The sequence below is a fragment of the Anser anser genome (assembly GCF_964211835.1).
Source record: "Anser anser genome assembly, chromosome: Z".
NCBI classification, from domain to species: Eukaryota; Metazoa; Chordata; class Aves; order Anseriformes; family Anatidae; genus Anser; species Anser anser.
This window is the reverse complement of record NC_139723.1, coordinates 60,984,273-60,999,603: the sequence shown is the minus strand read 5'-3', so window position 1 is coordinate 60,999,603 and position 15,331 is coordinate 60,984,273. Positions and strand designations below refer to the sequence as shown.

Here is a 15,331-nt window from a genome sequence, read left to right as displayed (position 1 = left end):
ACTGTTTGTCTAAGGTCACAGAAAGGACCTGCCAATGTACCTGGACAAAATATCTACATTACCTGGCTGTAAACCTAATCGCTGTTTTGAAAATTCAGCAAATGTGAATTAAAGGTGACTGAAAGCAAAGTGCTACCAGCCAGTTCCCACACACCATGCACACTCCAACCCAAATGTTCTTTCCACCTGCCCACAGCAATTATATGGTGATTGTGAAGATTGCTGCCAGCAACAGCATCACAGTTCCCATAGGACAGCTTGTCACAAAAAAAAAAAAAAAAAAATCTTTACCACTTCTCTTCTCTGACAAACACCTGGATCTTTCTCATAGAAGTTTACACTGGAATTGTCAGAAAACTGCCACATCTCTCTTCTCCCCCTCTCCCTTTCCCAAATCATTGATGAATACACTGAAAAACACAGAACAAAGTCCAGATCCTTAAGATCTTGGCAGATGACCTCCCCAATTTGTTTTTATGATCTTTCTTACTGCTGAGCTTCCAACGGGTAATTCATTCATTCAGTTTAGAGAACTGTCTTTTCTGATGTATTTATTTCCTTTCTTTGTGCACAAGCGAAGGAGATCTGAGAAGGCCTCCCACTAGCAACACAACAACTTGGAATTTAAACTGCATAGCAGTGGATCACAAAAAGATTCAGGCAGCATTCACTGGCCATCAACACTGCCCAAATTTTGACAGTATTTGGTAGAACCTGTCTCTTTCATTGAAACTGCGTGCAAAACTCCCCGTCCCATGTCACCGTCAAGGGGAACACTGCAGGGAAGGGGAAGAGCACTGGAGAGGAAGGGGGAATTGCGACCTTCCTGTACTGCACACATTTGTCAGCAAACACATCTGCTTTTCACTGTTTCAACCCCAACAATGCTACAGGTTAGTGCTAGCAACAGCCCTATGAAAGATCATCAGTGTTTATCATTATGGAGCCTCTTCCTCTCACCACCATTTACAGAGGCAGATTTTTCTCTACTAGAAAAGCCCTAGGTGAAGGTAAGTATCAAAGCCAGGTAAATTCTGATATAAGATTAAATGGCCCTGAGCCCTCAGTCCCCTCATCTCCTACTTGAAATTCTTGCAAGCATTCTCCACCTTTCCATTCAAGCAGCCAGTGACAAAACCCACCCACATTAACGTCCCCTTTTCTGAAATAAGCATCTCCTATCAAAGCTGTGTATACAAACATCAGAAATATTAATAAAACATAAAAATAAAGATGTGGTGCTATAAATTTGGGTTGATTTTTTCTTTTATTTATTTGTGCAATTTCTTGGGCAGTAGTCTGAAGATGAACCAAGATACTACTTTCACAGAGACCCCAGTGAGAGTGGCAGGCCACCTGACCTGTCTCTAAAATGCTGTTGTACACAGATAACAGAGTTTACTGAAGCACTCGAGTCACGGCCGACGGCAGAAGAAGCAGAGCCAGTTTGCGTGCACTGCGTTCTGGTTCACTTTAAGCTAGATTGCCAGTCCAAGCATTTTTATGCTCCATTGCATTTATTTCCCCAGGGATGTATCCTTTTACTAACTCCAGACAGTGCACATAGAATCACAGTGTTGTAAAAGATCCAGACTGAGAGGAGGCCATAACATCTACATTTTTATCTAACTCTTTAGCTACTCACCTGCAGGTATATTTCTAATTACAATGTGAATTATAAAATTAATTTTAAGGCTGTTCTGCCTATTTTTTCTTTGAAACTAGGATGACAACTTCAGTCAGAATGGATATAATGAGAATAATGTTTTCATGTTAAAAATACCATGTTTATGACAGTCAACGAAAGCTGCATCATTCCACAAAGACCTATTGGCAATACTTATCTTTCCTTCGAAAAGCAACTGCTTCTAAGTTGTGGTACTTAAATCTTATTTCTTTGCTAAACTAAAGGAGCAATTCACCTTTAAGAATGTAAGAGAACCAGGTTTGCATAAGCAATACTAGTTCTGCAAAATCCCTGGATAACACCCAGGAGACTGGGATGAAGAAGAGCTCAGAGCTTACAAAACTGAGGCAAAGCGCCACCTCTGCTCAACCCTGAGTCAGTCTAGCTCCAAAGAGCCACTGGACAAAAAGCATTATTTCAGGCTTTGTCCCAAATGCTGCATGTTAGTCAGTTTACTGTAATGATATTATGGTTTCACAGTGTTCTTCAGATTCAGAGCTTTCTGAAATCTGGTTCATGACTCACTGGATATGCTTTCCTTTTTTTTAAAAAAAAAAAATATATATATATACACACATACATATATATATATATATATTCACCTGGTTGTTTAGGATAACAATCTCAGTGTGGGTAACAAGCTCATTAATACTACTTTCATGTGACAGCAGTCATTATGTCATTATGCCCTGACTCCCGAAACAACCACTAAGCAGTTCCAGCAACGTACATAGTGAGATAATTTGACTAAATGCTCTCCTTGTCCAGCATCTATTCACATCAAAAGGGTAGCTGGGATGTGCAGTCCAACTGTGGACAGAAAGCTCATTGCTGTTTGTCTCATGTCTTGATGAAAAGGTCTCCTGAGTTTATTGGCAAAAGCTTGAGAATTAAGGGCTAGGATAAACAGAAATTTCTTCCTGGTTTCTGGTCCACAAAGTCTTGTGCAAGTCCCAGTAACGCAGACAACACACGTGGCCGTACATGAAAGCACACCAAAGTTTGAATTGGACCTTGCTTATACTGAAGTTTTGCCAATGTCTTGGTTGTTGAGTCTACAATTACACTGGCAACCTGAGCAGCCAAAAAGTTCACCAAAGACCCATTTCATTAAACATTCACTTTTCCATGTTTCAGGGAAGATTTCAAGGGAAGGACTGCTTCTCAAGGAGGAAGAAAGCTGAGAAATGTGTTCATTTGTGCATTTTCAAGACTACAACTGTTCTCTTCACTATATAGTTCTGGAATACATTTCATATTTAAAGAGTAGCTTGACATTAGATATATCCCAGATTGTTTATTTACGTTAGCGTGAAATGAGACTGGGCAGAAGACAAGCAAAAAAGCTTATTTAAACATCAGAAAAAAGAGCCTCTTTTTGAAGGATTATTTTGTTGAGCAAATTTGTTTTGGATTTTAGGCAGAGGAGAAGGACAAGTTCTGGGAAGCCAGACAGCACATGCTTGTAGCTTGTTCATTTCTCTTTCTGTCTTCCTTTTGAGGTTAACTTGAATTGTAATGTCTCAGAAAATGAAGAGTGGAGGAAACTCCAAGAAACAAGAACAAGCTTGTTTTACTGCTTAATGCTTCTTCTTCCAGATTTCTCCACAGCTTTTTAATTAAGCTCAGCTGAGGCTTACATCCCAGGAAGATTTTTCTTCCCACATCTTCTCTAGCTCTCAACTATTCAGCTATCTTCAACACTCAGTTGTTTATAGACAGTTTAAAAAAAAAAAAAAAAAAAAAAACAAGAAAATGTTTTATCTAATGAAATTACAAAAAAAAAAAAAAAAAAGGCTATATGTTGTTTAAAGGTTGTTTCTGGAAGGGTTCTGACAGACCAGATCCAGGTTAAGTGTCTGTTCTGCAAGGTGCAAGGAACTACACAAAGGTTTTGCTCAGTAAAAGAAGCACCATAAAGATCTATGAGAACTTCAGTGAAAAAGGGCACAGTATAAATGCCACAGTCATTAAAAGACAGCTGCATCAATAACTGCAGTTTTCTTCAGCTAGTATTTTTCTCTGCAATTTTCAAACCCATCACATTTCCAAAAAAAACAGTCTTAAAAAAAAAAAAAAGCCTCCTTCCACTGCAAATCCATCTTCCTGAACTTCTTCAGCATATCTTCAATCACTTAAGTATTGCAGTGCCTCTTTCTCATCTCATTCTTCATGGTCTTCCTTACTTGTGATGAATAACAGATACAGGGAAAAGATAATTGACATGCCCAAGGTCATGCTGAATCCGTAACAGAACAGAAACTGAAGTAAAGGTCTGCAGCTCCTGGACTGCGGATACAATGGCTGGATCACACAGCTTCTCCCCGAGCATACAAAAGCGAAAGACCAGATTGGGTGCTACCATGCCAGGACTGCAAACACAAAAGATCTGCCTAGCATTAATCATAGGATTCTCGTAACTGTCTCAAATAGGCAACACGACATATAACTTTCACTTTTATCTGTCAATAACTATAAAATTACCTCCTGTGGTTCCAATCTCAAAACAGGTACAGTTAACTCAGAACAATTCGAAATGTAAATATTCTGCCCATTGAAGGAAAAATAAATAAATAAATAATAGAAGGGAGTGAAAAAGTTAACCTTGATCAGTAAAAGAATCAATTATTTTACAGACCTAACAAAAACTGTGTTGAGGAGGGACTTTAGACAGCAGAACCATGCTTTTTTGTATTTAAGCAAAACAAAAAACTTTTTAAGTCTTACCAACCACAGTAAGGAAATCTAATTGAAAAAAGAACAAAACAGCAACATTGAAAACAGATTCTCTGCAGATTACAGTGCAGCCCTACTGGTTTACACAGAGAAGAAGATCATTGTGTTCTGTTCCTTAAACTGATCTGTGGTTAAACTAGGATTTCTGTGGAACCATGAAAATCAAAGGACAGACTCTACTAAAAACGTTTTACAGCTGCCTGGTCACATACAGAGAACCGCCAAAAATTTGGCATCAGTATTTTTATCTCTCAAAGTGCAAAACCTGGCTTGCAAAACCCTTTCACCACTGGCAGAGCAAACATACTAGATTACACAGACACCAGTAGGTCACTGGCACTGTAACTAGGAGAACAGGGAAAATATTTTGAAAATTTATCATCATCCTGCCTTCCTGAAGTTATATTTCCTTGGAAGAAAAACTGGGGGTTAGATTTTTCTTGTTGGAAAAGAGAAACTTTTGCAGCTTTATAAATGGCCTTGTGAACATCCTCTTTCCAAACCAGCTATACAAAACAGGAAGGAATTATAACTCTTTAAAAACACATGCCCTGCTAACACCATCACATGCCCAACAGTAACAGCATTCAGCTGTCACCTCCTAGACTCTCTCCCAGAAAGCACAGGGCTGCTGACTCTTGAGGATGACAATGCTTGGCAATAATACATATGCTTATTATTGAAAGAAAAAAATAAAATCCTTTATTTTCTTGCTTCCCTGTTTGTTTCTTTCATTCACTCTCCCCAACTGGATATTGTTTTTCCTCTCTCAATCTTTCCAGTGCGTTTCTTTCACTGAAAAAAGACTTTTTGTGTTGTTTTTTGTTTTGTTCTTTAGCAACTTCCAAGAGAGAGAGAAGAGAGAGGGAGAGAGAGAGAGAGAGAGAGAGAGAGGTGGGGGAAAGGAGACTGGCAGGTGTGACTAGCACTGAATTCAGGTGTCTCTATGCCATCCACTGTTCACCCTGTTCCAGCTTTCTCTTGTGCCCCCCAGTGTACTCCTGTTTTTTCAATTCTTGAATATGACAAACCCACTTCACCCTAGGAAAAAGCGTATGCAGTTCACATGGCCTCCCATGGGTGTTCCTCACCTCCCCAGTACACATCAGGGTGGGACTCCAGGTCCTCTCCCTCAATTCTGGAGGATGTGGAGCCTCTTGCTCAGCAGAGGCCAAGGGGAGCAATTTTTCAAATTGAACTCTGAGAATCAAACAGTGCCTGAGGCAGCCAGGTCCCAAACCAAATATGAAGACAAGGAGCAAGAAGACTTGGCATCCTTTTAGCACCCTACTGACTGCTGTGAGCACCCTTGCAAGATACTCCCAAAACTTTGTTGGGTGAGCAGAAAGAACCACATCAGTCAATACATTTGAAATGGCAGGGCTGTGAAGACAGAAAGCATGAACAGAACCCCTCCAGGACCCACCACGCCTAGACCAATTTTTGGATAAGCTTCTCAAACCACGTGGAAAAAGAGTGAGAAGCAGAAGCAGAATAACTTACATCCATTCAAAGAAACCCATTCAAAGAGTACTGGTGTTCTTGCTCTTAGAAGTCCTCTTTGATTTACTCATCCAACTTCCTAGTGAGATTCCAGAGTTTGCTCGTTTCTATTCATTCTTCCTCACTCAACCCCCCAGCTGTTTTCCCTCTTCCTCTCCCCCACTGACAACCATTTCCATTTCTCTTCTTATTCCCCACTGTGTGTTCTTCCTGCCAAAAGAGTTGCCATTTAAAAACAATGCCAACCAAACAATTTTTTTAAGTAGTTTAAAACAATTCAGGGTAATAAAACTATGACATTTAGCAATATGGTTATGTGAGTCAGGTTAGAACATATACTGTTTTATATATTCAAAGAAACCCATAAAACCAGCTTAAGGCAACTTATAAATTTTAGGTTGTCACTAAACCCTAATTTCATCCCTTTCCCTCCCTACCTTCACCTTTTAGTGCACATCCAAGAGCACCCTTAAACCCCAGCTTGCACATTAACCCTGTCACCTCTCACACAAAATGCTGATGGGAGGCCTTCCAAGCTCTGCTGAGGTCAATAGCAAAAACCCATCAAATGTCAGCACTACAAGCTGAATTTCAGCTGAGTTCAGTAGTCAGAGATGGGAGATGGGTGAGGAGAGCTCACAACCCACATAGTAGTGAGACCATGCTCCAGTATTCACACAGTGTGAGCACATTTTCAACTACAGTGATTTACTGAAGTCTGTTCTAAAACAAGTGGAATAGACTTCACTGCAGCTTCTCCACATGTAAGTCAACCTCTTAGATGTATTACATGGTGATTACAATTCAGTGAAGAGAGAGAAGGTTCATTTTCAGACAGGAGGTACAATAGGTAATATTTCTGAGTTTAATATAAGCTAAGCATGTGCTCAGGACAAAAGGTTTATATGTTCACATTTATATGTGTATATACACATTTATCTACGTATTTATAATTTATTTTTGTAAATGCATAAGATGCCTAAGAAAATAAGCTAAAATCAAATATTAAGCACCTAAATCTTGTTCCAAGCTGTATGCAAGTACACCATTTTTTCACCCAGAAGCTCCTTTGAGAATCTACCATTCCTAGCTAGCAGTATGAACCACAGCCAAAGTCTCTTGCTTGCTCCTTGAAGGGGACCCAGGATCTGCCAACAGCTGCCCATCCAAGCTTCAGAGAGGAGAGGGAACTGTTCTGAAGCCAGAGGGCTTGGCTTCTGTTATTGCTGTCACATCCAGCCCTATGCAAATGATGACTTAGAAGGAAAATTCATTTCATGGGTAAGAAAAAAAAACTATCAGCTATAATTTCAGGGTGGAGAATTTCCACTCTGCAGCTTTTCAGCTACCTTCTGCTTGCTCCAGATGGTGTAACCGGAGCTTAGACTGGAGCAGATGTGGCTTCAGATTAGCAAACCATAATCACTCCCCAATGGCTCCACACCCTCCTACACTGAGATGCAGCCCAACACTTTGGTCTTCGTTGACAGAAACGATTTGATCATGTGGGAAGTAACATTGCAAGCACACGCACTGCATTTTTGTGCAAGACAAGGACTGCTATTCTGTGCTATGCACAAAAGTACTAAAGCCAGTATAACCATGCATACTAATATTTTTGCTACTAGTACCAATTTCGTTATGCAGATCCCATATTACTTGAATGGGAGAGCAAGACAAGCATTTGGACTTGCTGCAGTACAGGCATTTGACCCAACAACAACTAGAAATATTGAGAACTAGATGATGATTTTAATGAGAGATTATTAAAATAATCTGCTGCTTTCTTATCTTACAACCATATCTCTGAGTTTATGCCAGCTCATTTCTCTCTAACATATAATGTCTCTATTCATGCATGCACATCCCCCCCCTTTGCACACACACAGGGCAACTCTTGGTTTTGCAGCCACCAGAGCCTGCACACAAGTGGTCTGAATGCAGCCATCCTGAGCTCAGCACTGGACCACAGGCAAGCCTCTGCCTGGCACAGCAGCTCCCACAGGCCGAGCTCAGCTACTTGTCTTTCTCCTCCTTGCTCTGCTTTGTATGCAACCATGGTTGCACTTTCCATTTGGAGCTTTCCCTAAACTTGAAAATACTCACCTTTCCATTTGATTTTCATTCTCTAAATGCACTGTCTTAATCTAGTTGGCTATATTCTCCTTCCAGCCCTACAATGCACTTTGCACTGTTACATCTAAACATTTCCACATGCTTCATTTAATCTACAGTCACATACATTGGATCTATCAGAAATTGTTTTCAAGATTCTTATTCCTACAACAGTTGATATTCTGCTGAAAAATCCTAGGATAACATGACACTGTTGGATGCACTGTGTATGTACACTAGAAGCATTTTGAAAGAGGTTCTCTCTTTGACATAGACATAACTCATTTGAACTTTTGCCAAGCTATGTTGCAATATCAATGATATTCACCTTTTTAAAAGACACCGCCTTGTGGCATCAGAGTACGTATCAACAGCTTTTTGGAAGTCAAAATGATTAATTATTTCTTACCTATGTCCAAGAGGACATGATCTTCATTTTCTTTAGAACGAACCACAGCATCTTGGAAAGGCTAGAAACAGAAAACTTTAGCTAGATCTTCTAAGATTAATAGTTACATTTGTGCTTAGTTACAAGCTGTGCTTCAGGCTTTCTGAATTCAGTTCAAACAAAATCAAGCAGCAGTCACCTCATTTAAGTCATTTTAATAAAGGCAACGGATAGAGAATGCCTCTCCCAGACTGATATGAAAATGAATTATAAAGCTGACCCTGTGGACTCAAACTCATAGTCAAAGAAGAGACCAAACCATATTTCACTTTCCATGCAAACTCCTGTTTTCTTCCTTAAGAAGTTTAACTGTGCCCAGAGTAGCCAGTAGAGTGCTTTGGAGGAAAGAGACATTTCTGAGAGGACTCCTTTAATGCCTGAGCTGTTCATGCCTATAGCAGTAATATAGGTCAGCTCATTCTCTATAGAGTGAACTACAGACTTTCCACTAACATAAAACAATAGGCAGTCAACACAGTACCAGAACCTTCTACCACACAGCATGATTTGTGAGCTAGCACACTCTGCCCCAACAGACATTATCAGCATAGACTCAGAAATTCATGCACACTGCAGAGACATATTTTTAAGATGACACAGATTGCAATCTCAAAGGAATGGTCAATCTTCTTTAGAGCTGGCACTTAAAAGAAGTGAGGGGGGGGAACACATTCCGAATCAGGATGTAATAGAAGGGGCAGCCCAACAACACTCCCAAAATTCAAATGTTAATTAAAATCAAAAGTCACCAGCTATGCGAAAGATAATACCTTTACCAGATTTGCCAGATTTTGTTTCTGTCAACCTAAATAATTTAACTTCATACCCAGTTGAGTTAATAATCAAACTTAAACTTCTGGCTTAAAAAGGTGTCAAGAAAAAAAAAATGAAAGAAAAACAGAATGTGTTTTCTCAAAAATATTTTTTCCTCCACAAAAGCTGTTTGAGACCTCCATGTAAAAGACAATGGGAACTGTTATCTTTTCTACAGCAAGCATTTTTCTCAGTTGAAAACTCACAGTTACCCACGAAGTCTCTCTCAGGTGTAGCAGACCATGCCACCTCAAGGACGAAGCAGATGCTCACAGGAGACAGGTTTTGACCCCGCAGACCAGCAGCTGAGCCGCAGGCTGCCTAAAGGCACTCAGGATGGCCACAAACACAAGAGCTTTCTGGTCGAAAAGCAGAGCTTGCTTCTGTGACCCATCTTTCTGGCCCACAACCACATAACAGGTTCCTTCGAATGATAATCATCTGCACACATAACTATTCCCACAGGATAGGAATGGACAGGAAATATTGGCTGGCAGACATTAGTCACCTTATTTGTTAGCTCTGAGAGATCCTCAGATAGCCAAGCAAAGGTTGCTGCCCCTGAGCCTAAAGGGAGCTTAGCTACTTGTATAAGGAGAAATCTGTACCTTCACATCATCCTGGGACAATTCATCAGATGTCAAGTTCACAGGACCTGCAAAAGCAAAGATTCCTGCCTTTAACAGCAAGCGAATTCAGTTTGGATCTGCTTTGGCTTCTGCTGCTGGACTCTCTTCTTTTTCAGATAGGAGGGGGAACAACGAGCACACAAACATGCAGGCAAGCCAGAACAATGGACTTGTGCAGCCCATGCATCCCCCCAAAACAGCATTCCCGTGGGTGGGCAGCAGGCAGGCTAGATGCACAACAAGTGCTATGTTATTGTCATGGGCCAATTATGAACAAGCTATTGAAACCAAAGGCTAGGAAAACATGGTGACTTGTCGGGCAGCTGCTGATGAGCCACCAAAGTGTTCAAAAACCACTGTTTCTTGTTCTGTGCTTTGCACCAACTCTGCAGAGCATTTGGGATCTGTTTCTTTCCCTGAAGAGATCTTGTGTATTTTCCAAAATTAGACCTCACATCTTCACACAAACACATACACACACACAAGGGGAAAAAAATAATTTCTGTCACTCTCTCTTTTACAGTTTCTTCTCAGAACTGTGGGAAAGGACACAGCACACACAAAACCAGGATCACACTTTGCAAGTTTTGCCCAAACAGCCTCCAGCACTATTGTGAAACAGCAAAGGGGAGTAATCTGGCTACAGGAATGCAAATGAACACCAGAATCACCCAGGCTTCCAGGAACATTATTATTTACTAAGTATATGTTAAATAATAACAATTATACCACCAGAGTTATGCTGGTAAATATGCGTTGTTTTTTTGTTTTGTTTTTTTTGACTGAATCTTTCAAATTGAGGTTCAAGTCTGCTGTCACCTACACAAATCCCTCTCAATTCCCCATCTCCAGCAAATCATTAAACTAAGCATGACTCAGCAGCTGATACAGGGTGGTTTGGGGAAGTGCCTTGAAGAATGGTAGGTTATGTGGCAACTCAGTCCCTTCCTAGTATTGCATGAGTATATGGGGAAGGGAAGGGAAGGGAAGGGAAGGGAAGGGAAGGGAAGGGAAGGGAAGGGAAGGGAAGGGAAGGGAAGGGAAGGGAAGGGAAGGGAAGGGAAGGGAAGGGAAGGGAAGGGAAGGGAAGGGAAGGGAAGGGAAGGGAAGGGAAGGGAAGGGAAGGGAAGGGAAGGGAAGGGAAGGGAAGGGAAGGGAAGGGAAGGGCCCAGTGCAATCAGAGCACCTGTAGTCTCTGAACTCCGCACAGCCTCTGGATGCTGGTGTGAGTCAGAATTGCAAAGGCCTGGGTTCATGCTGATCAGTATCTCAGCTGCTAATTCTTAATTATTTCACCTTCTTTAATGAACCTGCTGCAACAGTCAAATACATACCTTGCATTCCCCTTCCCTTGCATTGCAACACTGACAGAGTCCTGTGCATGAGGTGCATCTGCATCCATCCTCACACAAGGCTGGCAGGCACAGGCCACCCCAGCTCCCCGACACCTGCCAGTAGCATGAAGCCCTGCCAGCTTCTCCATGCTGATTGCTGGCTCTGCCTCAAGCTCTCTGTGTCCCTTCACAGTTCTGTTTTTTGTTTTTTGTTTTTTGTTTTTTTGTAACTCTGACCACAGTAACTTACTTTAAAAGCTTCAGTGGGAGAAGTGCCATTTTTGAAACATCACTTCCAGAAAATGAATGTCCATGTTCTTCCAGATTTTTCTTTACAGTACTGACATGAAATTATTATCATCATCCAGTCTTAAAATTCTCAGAAGAAAAGCTGTTTCCTCTATAGCTAACAGTTATTATGCAGAAGCAAATGGCTTATACCTCCAGATAACAGCATTCAGTCTACTTACAGACATGGAATTTTAAGGTCAGAAAACAGAGAAAAGGCACAAACTACTGAATTAACCAAAATACCATCCACTTCACCTCTTGTTCTTCATCCTTACCGGATAGTGTATCACTCCATGTATTTTAATTTAATGAAGTTGCTTTGAGAGATTCACTGCTAAGCTAGTAGTATCAACTTACACCGACCCACTACTTTCACTTGATTGCATTTCACAACAAGCAATGTACTGCTATAGCAACCTCTTGCAGATAAAAGCTCAGGGCTTCTAAAAGCATTGTGTTTTAAAGGACTGTTAATCTTGACTTTAGGCCCACTCTGAACGGAGTGGTTATTTATTCTCTAAATGGCAGCAGTTCTGAAATCTGAGGGGGGATCCTTTCATGACATTAATGCACCAATTAATATCCTAAGCGTAGCAGCCATTTTGCAAAGGAGTTCACTGAATGCAACTGAGAACATAGTAAAAAACACTCTGTTAATCGTTTCATATTAGTTTTACTTGTAGAGGTAATGATTTTAATTAGATCTACGAAAAAAAAAAATTCTTTGTGTCTCCTGAATGCCTGCCGATGGAGAGTGGAGAGCTGGAGAGTATAACACAGACTACAAGTCACCAGTACTGATGATTAATGAATTTTCAACATCTGGATTTGGTGGTAGGTGGTGAAAAAAAAAAGAAAAAAAAGAAAAAAAAAAAAGAATCCTGGCTGATAGAAATGTTGTGACTGAGGAGGATACCAAAACATGTGAAATTAAAAAAAAAAAAAAAAAAAACTTTGCTGCCCATCAATGTGAAAATAATAATAAAGGGCTCCCCCTGTATACATGTAGACAATGCAGAATGCAAAAAGTGCAAGTCTGATCAGCTTGTTACTGATTTGTTTGACACTACCAAACCAGTTTCACAGTGGTTTGTGTGGTTTATTGGATACTATTAAAATGTGGTGTACTTCTCTTGTCTGAAATGAGATATTTTTTTTTAAATCCAAATCAGGCACAAAACAGCTCTGATCCATAAAGGCACAAAACTACATAGCTTCCACTGAAAATACAAAGAGGTAGGCGTTCAAATATCTTTGTAGATCTTGACGTGATATATGTACTATATGAGGATCTTTACAACCAGAATCCCAAACAAGAAGCCCTGCAACCAGAATCCAACCAGAATGCAGTCCATCCCGAACTCATGATTCTCTCCCGGGGCAATCAATACCCACTTTTGTTCATTAACTGCTTGCCCCAAGTCAGGCCAAATAAAAACTGCCTTTGGTGAAAACATCAAAGTAATTATCACTTAGAAGTTGTATTGCCCTAGTTAGTACCACATATAGTGTTACGATGCCATGCCATTCATTTTCTATCCATGAAGAGAAATACAAAGATCATGCTGGTCGGAGTATGGCCCTCAGAGGAATATACTGAGTCAATGTGCATGCTGCATCATCAAAGCCATCCACATACTCTGTAAAGGAAACTGCCGTTTACAGTTGCAATACAGATGTATAGTTTGCAACTGCTAACTGCTGTTTATTGTTTCTCTGCAAATTTACCTTCTACTGGCATGATAATTGCTGCCTGAACACTGCTGGAGATATTAAAGTTCCTTTTCCAGCACTAACAGCAGTAACCTACCTTTTTACCTGTGAACTACATTGTTTCACTGGTTTATCTATTCACCGAAAACTTCTAGCTGATGCCACCTGGAAATACAGTCCAGCCTGGTAGGGAGCCTGCCAAAGGTTTATGCAAGTGCTCATATTCATGCTGCTCTCAGCAGGGCTGCCACCAGAGCAGCCACTTAGCCAGACCAGACACTCTCAGAGAGCTCACTGTTCTTAGCAAGACACTTGATCTCAACATACAGCACCAGCCTCATAAGCAAATGGATTAAAAGTTTTAATTAATTTCTAACAAGCATACATCAAATATCCCAACTTCCACACTCCTGATGCTTAGGAATGTCTTTTTGTTGTGATTTTCTTTTCAGCTCTAAGTGATCCTTGCTCTAAGGTACATACACAATGATGCATCTTGGCAATGAAAGGGAGTTCTGATTGGAAAGTACAGTCCTGCAACCCTTATGGAGGTAAACCACTCAACAATACATTGAATGTTTAATAGAAATACATGGGAGTTTTGCCACATCAAGACATTTGGCCTGGATCCCAAAACTGTTCACACAAGAAGTTACTCTTTTGTAATCCACTCTGATCTTTATTAATTTGATTCATTTTGCTGGCATTTTCAGGCTGCAGTGTTCATTCAGTTAAACACTGCCCTCTGCTGGAAACTACTGACATTTTTCTGGCTTTTGCAATAAAGTTAATTAAGGCCTTTCCAGTCACTATGCATGCCATAACATTTTTTGAACAATTTCAGTTTGACACTGGAAAAACAATGCTCTGTAGGGAGTATAATGATTTACAAATCTCTCATAGTGTATGATTTGTGTATTCCACTGTTGCATACTTACAGGTCTCTAATGTCATATGTAACATGATCTTCCCAAATAAATAAATAGTGTATGAATCTATGCCAACTTTCCAGAACTTTTAGAGAGTTTAACAATATGGAATAAGAAACTGTACCTTCTACAGAGCTTGTCGTACTGCAGGGCATTTTTGGACCTTCCACTGTCTCAACTCGGTTTGAATGAATACTCTATAAAAAAGAAATATATATCAAAATGACAGTAGCTGTATTTGATATCCATGACATTTAGGTAAAAATTTTAAAACAAAATCAAAGACTAGCAAACAAATAAATTCTACATAATACTAAAAATGCTTGACAGAGGTTCCACAGAATATTTTATCAGTTTCCCTCTCTCAAGAGGAAAATTACCCTATGCTTACAGTAACTTCATTCTCTATGAGAAAGGCAGCACAGCAGTTAGGTAGAGTGGCTCTGTCCAGAAGCCTGGTTAACCTTGTCAGCATGCCTATAAAGAGCAGTTTTTACTGATAAGAAATACAAAGAGCCTAAATCAGGACTAAACACTGACTGCATAGCAAACCCAGCCTGCAAGCAGGAGTCCCTTGCTTGTCTGACCCTTCACTCAAGCACACACAGAGCAGGCATTGCTCTGCTGTCAATGAAAGGGGGGTGGTCAGGTCCAGTCACTTACTTTAGCAATTACATTCAAAGAATGTAAGAAAAGGGAATGGAGGAGAGACTGTCTCCTTTCAAGTAGTTAGTTTCACCTCCAGTTTTACTGCTTTTAATCTTTCCATCTACAGCTAGGATTCCCATGTATTTGTCATCTCTCGGAGCAGCAAGCAGATAATGGCATGGTAGTTTAACCTCAAGAAAGAAAGTTAGAGATGATAATGAATTATTTTGATGTCTGAATTTTGCACCCAAATTGCTTTGAAAGCCACACAGCTATCATTCCAGCTCTTTCTCCCCCTTGGTGGGCCCAGTTACATTCTTCTCAGCTCCCACGCTTTCCTACTCCTACAGCTACCTGTCAGAAATAAGTCATTGCAGTCAACTCCTCTTTGAGAAATCACAAAATCTATCCAACACCAGGATACAAAATTACTTTTTCAAATGTAAATTATCTTACTCATTTTGGACGATTACTCTGTTTTGCCC

General features: G+C 40.3%; 1 protein-coding gene across 8 annotated transcripts in view; it reads right to left on the bottom strand.

Moving 5' to 3' along the window:
- ARHGEF28 (Rho guanine nucleotide exchange factor 28) overlaps window positions 1-15,331 on the bottom strand; it is a 126,718-nt gene that overhangs the window by 63,560 nt on the left and 47,827 nt on the right. For 6 of the 8 annotated variants that reach the window (XM_083819016.1, XM_083819010.1, XM_083819013.1 and 3 more), the window contains 3 exons: window positions 14,323-14,395; window positions 9,911-9,957; window positions 8,451-8,511 (listed from right to left, as the gene is read on the bottom strand). In XM_083819016.1, the coding sequence (XP_083675142.1) occupies window positions 8,451-8,511; window positions 9,911-9,957; window positions 14,323-14,395 (181 nt within the window). The remainder of the gene's footprint in view (window positions 1-8,450; window positions 8,512-9,910; window positions 9,958-14,322; window positions 14,396-15,331) is intronic. The other 2 variants (XM_083819014.1, XM_083819015.1) reach the window with 1 other exon arrangement.